The sequence below is a fragment of the Drosophila busckii genome, unplaced genomic scaffold (genome assembly GCF_011750605.1).
Source record: "Drosophila busckii strain San Diego stock center, stock number 13000-0081.31 unplaced genomic scaffold, ASM1175060v1 chrUn_01, whole genome shotgun sequence".
In the NCBI taxonomy this organism is placed as follows: Eukaryota; Metazoa; Arthropoda; class Insecta; order Diptera; family Drosophilidae; genus Drosophila; species Drosophila busckii.
This window is the reverse complement of record NW_022872717.1, coordinates 376,811-390,738: the sequence shown is the minus strand read 5'-3', so window position 1 is coordinate 390,738 and position 13,928 is coordinate 376,811. Positions and strand designations below refer to the sequence as shown.

Here is a 13,928-nt window from a genome sequence, read left to right as displayed (position 1 = left end):
GTGCCCCCGCTTTCTATATTGAAAATTGAAATGTAAATAATTCCTATGTTATTTATCCGATCGTTTGAAATTTTCACAATCGGTCGAAAACATGACTAGGCAATTTTGTATTATTTCAGATTTTTAAAGATTTTGTATACTGCCTTATATAACGTTTTTTTTCGATTTGCGTGGGAGGGGGGAGAAATAAAAAAAAAAAATAAAAGCCGTAGTGTCCTGGATGTAGGAGCACCTACATACAAATTTTGTTGCTCTAGCTCTTAGTTGCTGAAGGGAAAACGACAGACAGATGGAAGAACGGACATGGCTATATCGACTCAGCTCGTCGAGCTGATCAAGAATATATATAACTTTATGGGGTCTGCCACGCCTCCTTCTCCCTGTTACATACATTTGAGCAACTTCATAATACCCTTTTTCCATTTTTTACAAAAATGTCAAAGTGTATAAAAATAGGTCGAATTTTAAAAAAATCTTCACTATGAAATTTTGCAAAAAAAGACATGTTTTATTTTTTGTGTATATTAAATCTTTGTATTTTCTTTTTTCTATAAATAATTTTTCACTTTAAAGTTAAAGTACAAACAAATTATTAATAATAAATTTCTAATACTACGTTTTAAGACACTTTAGTTTTTGTTGTTCTTCTCCATTTTGTTTTTTTAATGCATTTGCCTTGTATGTATTTATATATATTACATCTATTTGAGTGTATGTGGGAGTGAGTGATTTAGTTGCTGTCGCCTATGCTTGAGCTTACACAATGTTGTCAATAAGATACTGCCATTTGCTATTTGTTCTACAATTATTTAAGTCTGTTTTATTTTTTAAATGATTGTTGTATAATAAGCATGAGTGAAAACGAAGATTTCGGAGAAATGATTACTAATTTGATTCAAATCTTTGACTTTCTGATTTTCATTTAAGCTGATTTTGTGTAAGCAATTCTATATGAGCTATTCTAAGGGGTTTGATTTGTATTTTTTAAGGTTTTCTGTTTACTTTAAAATATACAAAATTAAAAAAAAAAATAAAACTTATTAATTATAGTAATTATACAATACATTTAATATAATAATATTGAACAATATATGCGGGTGAAGAACAATATTTTTTCTGTTGAGCGCTTTTGCTTCATTTACCCAAATTTGTTTAAATAACATTTAGCAAAAATAGAGTTTGCCTTATATACAATATATATTTGTTTGCTTCTGCTTGTATGCAAAATATATAACGTCATATGTTATTTACTTTACATGTGTGTATAATTGTATATAATATATGAATAATATAAATAATATATATTTATAAATAAATATTATAATATATATATATTATATATATATATATATTATTTACATTTATCACTCGCTTTGTAAAGCGATAAACAGTGATTTTTCCGATTATATATTTCTTGCTTGGCCTTGACTAACTTATGCTTGTGCATATATTGTAAAGGGGTTTCGTAAATATTATAAGTATTTTGTATAAGGCTTATATAATAGAGCATTTAGAACTAAAAAACAAATTTGTTATTGAAACAACGCAAGAATATATATATATATATATATATTTATATAAATATATATATATTTATATATATAGATATATAGAATATCTGCTTTATATAGTGTAAATATACCCATAAAATTGCTTAAATTACAATTAAATTTTAAAAAAAGTATGTTATTTTATTTTTTTTTTTTACGATTTTTTGGATATAATTTTTATTTTGTTTTTTGCTAAGATCGACTCGGATTAACGTGCTATATATAAACAATTCATATTTTTACTTTTACTAAAAACAAGTTCATGCTGCATCTGATTGAATGATACGTTATGTACAATATATACAGGAGCTTAAGATTAAATATGGGCATGCTTGCGGGGAGTCGTCTGTATAAACTACTATGAAATAAATGGCAATAAAATATTTACATAAATATGTGTGGCATAATTATGTAAACTATAATTTGTTCAGCTGTTTCTGCCCTAATTTTCTTTAATCATACACAGATTGCCTGCTATACTTGACTAGCAAATCCATTTATCAAAGGATACCGTTTATTCATGTGAGAGTAGCACAAAGTTCGAAAAAGTAGCTACGTTAAAAAATTAATGAAGCAAAATAAGAAAGCAAACTAAATTTAGCAGTGCGCACCTATAATATATGAAACAGACATTTTTAGAAATACGCGCTAGTATTTTTGTATCTATGTGATGCTGCTCAATTTGAAATGCAACATTATTGCAACCTTTGGATACAACTAACTATACAAAATGCTAAAAGTACTGACATTAATTTAATTAGGTTCGAGGGTTACATTTCATTGCCTGTGCCGATGTATGCGTAACTTTTCTATTTAGAACCGTTAAAAAAATGTGTAATAATACATTGCTTAGCTAAACGTCACCACATCGCTAGGCTAACTGCGAAGACCTGTTGCAGCTTGTGGAGCAATCATCAGTCAACTTGATAAAATTTAAAACTGAAAATTATTGCTGCGAAACACTTCGCCAGAATCGTGCCACTGATCCGCCTGGTTGTTGCTAGACGCTCTTAAAATTGGATTGCCAAAACTTTTCTCAAGCTCATCATCAATTTTTTCGCCAATTATATTGCTTAAGCACAAGTTGAACTCGTCATAATCAACAAAGCTACTGCAATCTAATGCTGTCACATTTCCCAAGTCAGGCATCAATAGACTAATTGCGTCCATACCATCATCGGCATCCGCATCCACATGGATCTCGGAAATTATATTTCTGCTGCCGGTGTCGTGGTAGTTTATCAGATGTAAATTATCAACTGACACCTCCTCTGAGCCGTAAAGTTTTTTGACGTAGGTAAAAGGGGTCCTTGCAGCCTCGACCAGTTTCAATGTTGACGGCAGACTATTAATATCCACCTCATCGCTAACATCGTTGTGCGCCTTGACCAAACCGAAACTGTTGTTGCTAATATCAAACTGTTGGTTAACAACGTTCAAGTCGAATAGCTCAATCAGGTCATTCCCAACTGGTTCCATTGCTTGGTTCAAGCCTTTAGCCAAGGCGCAAAATTCTGGTCACTTGTAATCACGCGACACTCTTCTTCGACGTCCTTCTGATAGATTGGATTCGCCAACTGGAAAAAAGGAGTAGGTCTTAATCATTTCGATTAGTTCAAGCTTTGCAAACCTGACTCACCCGCACTACGTGTCTTCCGGCGCGCCTCCGCTACGCTTTCCACATTTACATTTGACGCGTTGGCATTGTGAGTACCACTATTGGCAGGACTTGCACAACCGCTTGCGACGTGCGGCGTAGCGAGGCCTTTGAGCGGCGTAGCTTTCGGTTCAACTACAGCTGCTGCCGCTACTGCAGCAGCCGCTGCATTACTACGGCCATAAATTATCTTGTTTGCGGCTGCACTAGCCCTCACACTTCTCCTGGTGCCAATTTTCTCATCAGTTGGCGAGCTATTGCTTATAATGCTGTTGTTGTTATTTGTATTGCAGTTGTTGATGCTGTTGGTTGCAGCAGCAGCAGTGGCCCCACGTGTTGCATGCACCACATTTGAGCTGTTCGCATTGCTGTTGGCCGCGCTAGCCTGCAATGTCGTAACACAACTACTTCCGGATACGGGAACCTGTGGCTGCGCTTTCCCTTGCGTCTTTTGAGGTATACTCGATACTGTGCTCAAGCATACCAATTCTGAAAACGAAGTTGTATCGTTAGTATTAAGAGTTGGTTAGTTTAGTTGCGTCAACATACTTTGCTGCATCTGTTGATGTTGTTGGTGGAGGGCATTGCGTCGCGTAATGTGTTTTTCATCGACTACCGCCTTTGAGTTACGCACCTTGCCTGCTACTTCAATAAGGGGCTCATCTGAATCGGAAGACTCGATCTCAATTTTTTTGGTTAGCGAGGCCTCTGACGCTTCAGCCGCATTGGTGCTGCTGTTACCACTACTGATTCGCGTGCGCTTTGATTCGTTTTGTGCAGAGATATCGGTGTTATGTGCTTCATTGTTGCCAGATTCAGACACCTGACGACGCCGTTTGTTACTATTACTGCTGTAATTGTTGTTATTGTGAACTTGTGTCGGAGTGCCTAGGCGGGGACTTGGATTGGATGAGGCTCGCATAATAGCTCTGCTTGTTACTCCCATTGCTCCTGATGATGCCTGCAGCGCTTCCGGACTTGAGCTGGCCTTGGGCGCATCCAATGGACTTTCGAGGCGACTGCTAGCACGTGTTCGAATGCGCGGCGTATCGCCATCCGGCTGGGCAGGTATTTCAATCGATATGGGCTGCAAAGATTCTGAATGTTCTTTATTTTTGTCCTCTTGCTTTCTGGCAGGTTCCTCTTCAATATTTAGCATTATTTCCTTTTTGACGTAAACACCATCCTCTTTTATGTCTGTAAGCAAATCTCCTACATTAATGTTTTCTCTCTCATCTGGTAGAGCTTCTGTTGTTGCCTCTACTATAGTAGTTGGCTTTGCGATAGCCTTCTTTTCGTCTGCTTCTGCTTCCATATTATCTGTCAACTTCTTTATGAGATCATCGTGTTCGAGTATATTATGCTCGCCATTTAGTTTCGCATTGATTGGTAGCGTCATTGTTGTTGTTAAATTGAAGCTATCTCCACCAGCTACAGATTCTGTCTTTGTTTTCCCCTCCTCTTTGACTACGCTATCCATGATACTCCTAAATTCGTCCGAGAAGTCGCCCTCCATCTTGGCCAACGCCTTTTCAATCTCATCATCAGCGTGCTGCATCTGCTGGATCTTAGTCTGGCTATTATTATTACTACCTGTTGCTGCTGTTTCCATTGTACTGCCAGTTGTTGGCAGTTGCGATGTTAGCGGTGCTGGTGCTGCTAGAGTACTCGCTCCTAATTGTTTTAAAGCAGTTTGCTTTTGCTGCTGCTGTTGTTGTATTTGAATGGGACTGCTGGAGGACTGCTGATGAGGGCTCTTCTCAGATAGGGCATCCATAGACTCAATGCCACTGTCTTCGCCGCCTCCATTGTTGACATGACCAGGAGTACCGCTACCATTGCTCGCAGGTGAGTTACGCTGCATGCTGCCCACTAAAGCAGTTGACGTTGTCGATGTCGTTGTCACTGCCAGTGGGTTCGTTGAGGATGATGATGTGGTATTTGGCGTAGATTGTTGCGGCAAGTGGTGGTTAGATGGCTTGGTGTGCGTAGATGAGCAGGTTGAAGAAGAGCTTACACTAACCAGCTCGTGTACATTATTAACAATATTTGTAGAGGTCAAAGGGAGAGCAACTGATGTTTTTTTCTCGCCGTGTATTGGCAGCGTGGTAATTGCTGTGGTTGTTGCTGCTGACGTCGTGACCGTCATTGGGATGGAATCAGCACTACTTGTCGTTACTTTTGTTATTTCGACACGCTTAAGTGTCGTCGCACTTGGCAACATGGTTACGGCCGCCGCCAGTTGTTGTTGCTGCTGCTGCTTTTGTAGATGCAACTGTTGCACGGCGGTCATATATGGCGGCGGCTTATGGTTTTTTGTCATCGGTTTTCCGCCCACAATAGGCGTGATAGTGGCTGCACTCTTGATTGGGGGTTTCAAAGTTAGATTACTTAGCATGCGACCATTGTTGTTGTTATGACTGTTGTTAATGCTGATATTGGTGCTAACATTGTTGTTATTGCTATTGTTGTTATTATTATTGTTAGTTGTTGTGATGGCGCTCAAGGTAATGCTGCTTGGCAGAGACGTTGCTATTTTGCTCAGCTGATGTTGTTGTTGCAGAGTAGATGCATTTGAGTTAGCGCCAGTGGTGCCCACAGTTAATCCATGGGCAATTTGCCCATCAACTCCAGTATTACTCTGAGTGAGCGTCTGAGCCTTATGTGCCTCTACAATCGCACTAATGGTTAATCCATTTTTGCCAGCAACAATTGTGGTAGTCTTGGACCCTGTGACTGTTAATTGTTGTCCAGATAACTGAGATGTCTGAGCTTGGGGCTGTTGCATTGTCTTCACCAGGGCACCAGCACAACTCGGCATCCCATTTAAATGTGTTGTTCCAGGGTGTTTAACTTGCTTGTTATCAGTCGCCCCATCATGCAATACTCCTTGTTGTTGTTGTTGGGATGGCTGATGTTGATCTGAACTGAAAGTCCGCTTCAGGTGCCGGACTTTTTGTTCCTCTGCCAAGGTGGAAAGTTTCTTACGATCCTTTCGAGTATTTTTTACTACAACAGAGTTCTTGCCTCGCAATCGAATCTGCAATGGCGGCACACGTGGTTCATTAAGACCAGTAGCAGATGCTTGATTTTGCTGCTGAAAATTGTTATATAGAGGAAGGGATTGCTCTTGTTGTTGGGACTGCGTTGCAGAGCGTGCCAGCATTTGTGTTTGCATCGACAATTGTTGATGTTGAAGATGATTGGCATCCATTATGGCATTGTTGACTTGAGCTGGTTGTTGTAGTTGGTCATAAGCTGGTGCCGGAATATCCACATTGTCCAGCTTAAGTCGGAGCTTGATATTCTCGTCAGCAGTACTGTTAACAGTAGCTGTGGCTGCTACTTTCGCCTTCCCTTTGGATCGTTCGCGTTTGACCTTTGGAATGACTGAAGTACTTGCATCCTTGGCCCTACGCTCTTTGACTCCTTGTTGCAGCTTATCACGCAAAAGATTCGGTTTCGATTTTTTGGTGCTCCCACTTGTCGTTATAAGATTAGGGGACGACGATGACGAGCCAATTCCGGTAACTCCAATCACTGGCGAGCTATTGCATGAACGCGGCGAATGGCTCGGTGTTATTGACTGTATTTGTTGCATCTGCATTACTTGTGTTGGTGTTGCCAACTGATGTTGCTGATGCTTCTGGATGCCCTTGGATTGGGGAGCCTTACGCCCTCGGTTTGAAACGACCGACTTGTTGGAGGCGAACGAGTCACGTGAGCGCTCCTGGTCACTGCCAGCTGCCAGCATAATTTGCTGACTGCCGGGGATGGAAAGGACTGAGTTGGAATCCTCCTCTGAGAAGAGGTTGTTAGGGAGCAACATATCATTGCCAGGATTAAATCCACCGTAGCCGCTAAGTCCACCACTGGACATGGAATTGCTTTGAAATTGCTGCAGTTGTAAAGTTTCCTGTTCGGCCTCCGTATCACTATCATCACTGGCCATTGGCTCCATGTCGCCGGTATGTGGATTGATGATGAACTGTTTCTGTTGCACATTTCCCAATCGCTGTTGTTGCTGCAACTGCGTTAGTTTCTTTTGCATTATCATTGGTGTATTTTGTAATTGCTGGTGTTGTTGCATTTGAATTTGCTGCTGTGCTCGCTGCGGTAGAAGTTGATGTTGAATACGTGGCTGCTGCTGCAATTGCGTTTGACGCTGTAATTGTTGACGCTGTTGCTGGTGCTGAGGCAATTGTAATTGTTGTCTCTGATGTTGTAACATTTGTTGTTGATTATATTGTTGTATGTGCAACATTTGTTGGTGTTGTTGCGGATTCTGCTGCTGCGCGGATAGCTCCATGCAGCCAGAATTATTCTGCAACGCGGTGATCTCTACTTCGCCCACGTCCATTCCCACTGCAGATAAATTATCCTCGATCAGGTCCAAGTCCAAATCCTTGGCATCCTGAAGCAACGATTCGAGCTCATTCTTATCATCGAGGCTTAATGTTGAGTCGAGATCACAGTTAAGAGTTGGCAGCAATGCATCTAAATCGTTTGTTGTCAGCGCATCCAAATCAGACAAAGAAATTAGCGGATCATTCAGAGCCTGACCCGTCCCAGAAGCATTTGCTAATGCTTGTGAGTTTGATTGCGCCCCTAATGGCTGCATCGACAACTGTTGTTGGTGCTGTTGTCGTTGCGGAGTTGCCGTCGCATCAACAGTAACGTTTGAAGTATTGTCTCCTACGACTGTTGCAGTCGCGTTTGATAAGACCTCATTAGAGTCAATTGGGCCGTTGCTTAAGTTTATTTGCTGCTGTTGCTGCTGCAGGTTGTATTGCATTTGGTAACGCGTAAACTCCTGGAAACTGCTCTTGGTAGCCGAATCCATAGGTTTATTGAGCGCCGGCCATCGCGAATTAGCCGCTGCCTGATTATAGTCTGGAGGCGGAGGGAGCTGCTGCGGGTTACCTACGGCAGCTACAGGTACTAGGTGTGCATTTAACATGTTACCAATTGGTGTTAATTCCTTAGCTTGAAGCTGTTGTGGATGGGTATGCGTGTGCGGACTGTTGGTTGCTGTCGATGAAGGCGGGGGAAGAGGATGCTGATGGTTGCCTATTAGGGGACTATGCATTGAATGGTGACTGGACGCAGGTGAGTGGGCAATAGGTGATGTACCCCCTTGAGCCCCCTGCACCATAAGCTGCTGCGCCTGAGGGGAGGATAGCGGCATGCTCATAAGTCTCTGTTGCTGAGGATGTGGTGCCGGAGGTAGGGGCAAAGCGGAACGGAGTTGCTGTTGTCTTATCTGCTGCTGCGGCTGTTGAAGGTTTACGTTGGTAAAGCAATCTATAAACGAAAAAAAATGTATGATGTGCATTGCAAGACAATATTATTCTATAATAATTTACCGGTTGGCGTCTGAGGCGTCTGAGGGTGTTGCTGGCTTAGAAAATGTTGCTGCTGATGTGGTGGCATAAAGCGAGATTGTATACCCTGCTGACGCTGTTTGTTAGCTTCCTGCTGGTGTCGCAATGCCGTTGCGTGCTGAAACCGATGTGTAGGCGGTCCTTGGCTATACATATTCCCATTGCTGCTGGGACTCAAAAGTATCTGCTGTTGTGGATGTTGTATGCTACGCATTATTACTGAGCCACCGGGACCAACACCAGTCGGTGAGGAAGGCACTACAGGACTGGACACGCTTGAGTTGTCTCCCGATTGTGTCATAATAAAGTCACTTGGTGTCGCCGATGTGCAACGCATAGGTGAGCTAGAGCTCTGAATCATCTGTGCACTGGGACTCATGCTTACTATCGGCGAATGTGGATTGGTTGGTGTCAAGAGGGGAGACTTCATCTGACTGCCCATTGCATTCCCATCGTTTTGCAAGAGATTAACAAGCAGCGGTGATGATATCGCAATATTATTGCTAGCTGTCCCAGTAGAGTTGATTGCAGGCGCTACATTTGCTGATGATAAGGGCATATGGTAGTTTTGAGCTGCCTTCGAAGCAACCATTGCTACTGTTGAGCTCGTAGTGTGATTCGAGCTCGGCGTTGAGCTGGCAGCCGTTGAAGAAGTCGGTCCCATTCCAGGATATGGAGGTGGTGGATGAATAAACTGAGGTTTACTTGATGCACTTACACTCGCACCGCTTGGGGTTCCAATGACTTCACCGTTTTGTGTTGCCTGATTATTCAACAGTTTTACCGTAACATTTGGCGGAGGTGGCAAGGGTCCAACACCATTTATGGTAGTAGTTTCCCTGCCTTGAAGAACGCGTGCCTGTCGCATACTCTCGAACGGAAAATCCCTTGGCACATTCACTGAACCACCAGAAACAGGTGAAGGCAGCAGCGGCACTTTGCCCTCCATGGGACACACCGTATTAGGAGATTTGAACACGGGTGGTGTTGTAACCGCATTACTGTACGCCGAGGGAGCTTGTGGCAGGGGTGGTGGCAGAGGTAGCGTATGTTGCGCCTGCATCTGTTTTTGCTGCGGGAACGTAGCGCTTCGCCTGTGCAGCTGCACCTGATGCTGATTTGAGATTGCATGTTGTTGTTGTTGCTGCTGCTGCTGCTGGACATATGCTGCTTTGCTTGTGCTGGGGCCATCGAACGTGGGTGCAGTCAAATGGCTTATGCCGAGTGTGATGGCGGCTTTGTTGGAAGACGTGCCAGCCGCCTCAACCAGGCCAAGTGAACAGCCTGCAACATCGTTTAAGTTATCTGCAGAGAAAAGAAAACAGACAAGTTTTAGCGTGTTGCCGCAATTAACTTGTTGGAGTTATTGTTATTTACTTACCTTTTGTTTTAATATCTTGAGCTCCAACTTTTAAAGTTATCACAGATTCACCTTCAGGCTGCACGGACACTATTCCGAGGGCACGCAATGTGGAATTGCCCTCGGCGGCCAATTGACGCAATCGTAGAGCTGCATCCCAGGGCAAAGCCACCGATATCCGTACAGACGATTCAAGCTGCTGTAAAGTTAAAACACATTTTTCCGTTTTGGTTAGAAAATGCATTGCACGAAGTCTAAAAACATTAAAGTTATAAGAAACAGAAACAACAGCAGGACAGAAGACATAAAATTACTAGCGATTGGGCCCACCTATCGCCATGAAGCATTTGCAGACTATCGGTTATCGCTGGGTCTTGTTTTGCAGCCCTGTTGTAATGTATATATTTATATATGTATGTATCATATCTAGACACACGATATTCCACATTTTTTTTAATGTACCACAAAGTTAAAATATTAAATTCACTAAATGAAAAAGAAATAACTGTTTTATTAATCGACGCATTGGTTGAAGCAAAGCTCGCTCAAGGGTCAGGTGGATGGGGACAAGAGAAAATGTCAGTTGAACAATTCAACATTTCTGTTTTGTGCTGGTGTTCGTAAAGTGTGTAAGCGAGACAGCTACATCTGTTCATTGGAAGTTCCAACAATTTTTTTAACAACAGAAATATTATACAAGTTAAAAAAAAAGAATTGGCTAAATAGAACACATGAAAAATAGAAGGAAATCGGCGAAGCTGCTTTTTTTTATTTTTAAATTGGGCAGTATATCTGTGCTTTATATTTTGACGGCCACAGGTTGCTCACGTTCCATATCCCATTTCTCGTCCCTTGTTATCGATACTCTGTGTCGCCATTTTTCTTCTTTGGTCCGTGTCGGTGTGTATGTCCGCGCTAGCAAGGAAAAGGTAACCAGCAGATTGCCGTTGGACAGAAATGGTCATGAACGAGACGGATCGTGCCGCTATCGCTATGAAATCCAAACGGAATATTTAGTGCCACAAACACACGATTATGTACATACAAATGTGTGTCAAATAATTGGAATTATTTTTTATAAAATGTATTAATTATATGTAAACAGCAGCTTAGGAGTCGCGCAAGTGCGTAGTGCTCATTATACCGCACTCCCCCTGCTTGCTTATTGTACAAGGAATTTTCTACAGTCAAATAATCGTGTATCAGCTGTTTTTGCAAGCAACGCGACAATGTAAATGGTGAAATAAACTTAAACTACCACGGGGCAGGCATGGTGGAACGAGAAAAAAAAATAATCAAAACTCACCTGTTTAAGTGGCATATCATCACACGGCAATAACACCCGTCGTATATTTAATTGGGTAAAGTGAAGTATAAAACTTTTAGCATTTAATAGAAGCACATGCGCACAAAATTATATTTATATTTGAATAATCACGTAGGCCTGTCGAAATCATCATCATTCTGCCTGGTGATAAGTAATTCAAGATTCCAAGCTACATGCCGTGTATTTGGAATGTTGTGTCCATAGTAATTAAATAATTGCATCTTTGTAATGCACGCATTTTCTTTTTATAACCTGCTTAATGTTATTTATTTATTTTTTTTTGATAGATTTCTGTTCTTTTTTTATGGATATCACAACTACTAGCCACTGATTTAGATGCACATGCACACACGTAAACACCCAAATTTACATTTGCATGTTTGTGCATATACATACGTATGTATAAAAATTACAATTTTACTATTTGATTGAATTGCATGTGCCCACTGTCTGCTACAATAGTGAATTTATCAGACATGACGGCTGCTACCGTCTCTAAAGTTTGTCCGGCGAACATTCATATGTACATACATGCGTTTTATATTTTGTAATTTCACTTTTTAATTTACTTCTACACCTTTTATTATTTTGTGTTAACGGCAACGTGTGGCACGAGTACGGGTCTGGTTACTGGACGAACGCGGAAACAGGGTACTGGTGCTCCACTGTTTTTATTTGTTTCCAAATATTTTTGAAGCTGTAAAATGCATGAAATCACACACCTTCCTTTATTTGTAAAACTGATAATACACTTCTCATTGTTTTTGATAAAAATTTTCTGTGGCACACTTAAACATTTAATGCAAAATAAACTATGTACATATGTATATTGCTTTCAACGAACGCTTTATATTTTCCTGGTCACAAATCGCGTCCCGACCAAAAATTTCAAGCGTAAATTAGAGCGATTTAAAACACGTACACTGTTTATAGCCTTACATAGAGATAACTAAATGTTTCACTTTGCCTTTTAGCTTACTGCTATTTCTGAAAAACTGTGTTTTCGTTGTTTATTTTGTTTAAATATCTTCGTAATTATTGAAATTTCACGAACAATAACAACCGCCATTTGCATTCGCCTTCAGTGGTAGCCATTTTTAATTTCCAGTCAGTGTTGTCTTACATCTTTTCAAAAAATGTACTAAATAATTCCAAAATATGTAATCAAATTAAAACCAAAAATCTAGTTTGCTATATTCATAAATGTAATTCTTTTTTTTTTTATTAATTAAAAATGAGTTAGTAATATATTTTAATACGATTACTATCGATATTGCTGTCACTAAATGTTATAAACACATAACACACCTAAACTTAAATTTAATCTCAAGCAATTATAATTTGACATAATTTTACAGTAAGTTGTATAGAGCAACATAAAAAAATATGCACGCATACATTAAAATCGAAAAACGACTATTTCGACTAGCTAATAGATAAAAAATATATATTTAATTATCGAAATCTTTATCGAATCACATATGCTAGTCGATAATTTGGCAATTTGTCATTACAGTTTTACCTATCTGAAAATGTGAGTATAAAAATAGTAAAATATAAAATAATATAATTTATTTCACATAGATAACATAAGCATATAGCTTATTATCAATTTATCAATGCATTATTGCTATTAGACTGCAACAGTTGCGTATAGCATATATGTACATATATTAGTTATGTAACTACCTCATATTACTGTTAAAAATTCTTTTTCAGTTAAGCGAACTTAAATATGGCAAGCACTCCAGCGACCTCCAGCAGCGCCGGTCCAGTTCTCCGTGGGCTTCACAACGCCACAATCAAGCGCAATCTGGCTGTGGCTCTTGGGCTAACAGCTGTTATAACAGTCGCCTTTAAAGTTCTCGTCAATGATCCCAAGAAGGCAGCGTATGCCGAGTTCTACCAGTATGTACATACATATCTATTGATAGCATCAAAAGTTTGGTTGCGAATAATGTTTGCTTGCAGGAAGTATGACGCTAACAAATCCTTTGAACGCATGAAGGCCGCAGGGCGTTTCCAGTCCTGCTAAGCGAACTGGTTAGCTGAGTAGCTTGTCTTATACATATTATAAGATATAAAAGTGTGTACTGAGAGTTAAATAGATCAACTTAAATGTGAACTATTTTGTTTAAATTGGGGAGAAGTGTGAGTGGGCAGAGTTGGGCCTATTTCTTACCTTTTGATTGAAGCCACAATCAAGTAAAAAATACAGTGCAATATGTTTTTAGAGTGACTAATGTATTTTGTGATTAAATATCAATTGTGACTAAAAGTTCATAACAAATAATCGACATGACGTTCACATCTTTTCTGTAGTTCATCTAGTTGTATGTATACATAATACATTCAGCAGTAGAAAGCATAATTAAGTACATGATTGAGCGTGCATAAAAACAAATCTAATGAATTAAATCTAAAATCATAAAATTGTCAACATAAATGCTTTATGAACCATAAAATAATCAATCATCGCATGAACTTAAGAGTACTTTCTGTTGCTTTGGACCTAGTACATCCGTCACTCATCTCATTGCCAGGACACAGGCGTATGTAGCAGAGAACGGCAAGAGTGCACACCCCTAAAAACACAACATATAAAAAATGAACGCATTTAATTTTTGGAGTTTCAAAATCAAGAACGGAC

The 13,928-nt window shown here is 40.1% G+C and overlaps 2 protein-coding genes and 1 long non-coding RNA gene across 5 annotated transcripts; 2 read left to right on the top strand and 1 right to left on the bottom strand.

Annotated features, from left to right (window-relative positions):
- Positions 1–3,035: 3,035 nt before the first annotated feature.
- Positions 3,036–11,539, bottom strand: LOC108607892 (nuclear receptor coactivator 6). The gene is made up of 6 exons (XM_017998998.2): positions 11,258–11,539; positions 9,973–10,150; positions 8,574–9,896; positions 3,757–8,511; positions 3,190–3,696; positions 3,036–3,127 (listed from the first exon to the last, which is right to left on the bottom strand). The coding sequence occupies exons 1-6, from the start codon at positions 11,270–11,272 to the stop codon at positions 3,069–3,071; spliced, it is 6,837 nt and encodes a 2,278-aa protein (XP_017854487.2). The 5' UTR covers positions 11,273–11,539; the 3' UTR covers positions 3,036–3,068.
- Positions 10,565–12,433, top strand: LOC108607893. 3 transcript variants are annotated; one of them, XR_001915522.2, is made up of 3 exons: positions 10,565–10,988; positions 11,057–11,312; positions 11,566–12,433. It is a non-coding gene; the product is annotated as an uncharacterized LOC108607893 (long non-coding RNA). The 3 variants fall into 3 exon arrangements; XR_001915521.2 differs by having other exon boundaries at positions 10,565–11,000; positions 11,060–11,312; XR_001915520.2 differs by having other exon boundaries at positions 10,565–11,000.
- A 281-nt stretch (positions 12,434–12,714) lies between these two features.
- Positions 12,715–13,403, top strand: LOC108603479 (cytochrome c oxidase subunit 6C-1). The gene is made up of 3 exons (XM_017992331.1): positions 12,715–12,812; positions 12,998–13,186; positions 13,250–13,403. Exons 2-3 carry the CDS (start codon positions 13,014–13,016, stop codon positions 13,311–13,313), a joined length of 237 nt encoding a protein of 78 aa, XP_017847820.1. The 5' UTR covers positions 12,715–12,812; positions 12,998–13,013; the 3' UTR covers positions 13,314–13,403.
- The last annotated feature ends 525 nt before the right edge of the window (positions 13,404–13,928 follow it).

Bases quoted from the DNA above. Each gene is read 5' to 3' on its own strand.
- LOC108603479 (XM_017992331.1), top strand. From the start codon at position 13,014: ATGGCAAGCACTCCAGCGACCTCCAGCAGCGCCGGTCCAGTTCTCCGT. The intron at 13,187-13,249 runs GTATGTACATAC...GTTTGCTTGCAG, and splicing joins GCGTATGCCGAGTTCTACCA to GAAGTATGACGCTAACAAAT.
- LOC108607892 (XM_017998998.2), bottom strand. The intron at 8,512-8,573 runs GTAAATTATTAT...TTTCGTTTATAG, and splicing joins GACGCCTCAGACGCCAACCG to ATTGCTTTACCAACGTAAAC. The intron at 3,697-3,756 runs GTATGTTGACGC...CTTCGTTTTCAG, and splicing joins ACATCAACAGATGCAGCAAA to AATTGGTATGCTTGAGCACA.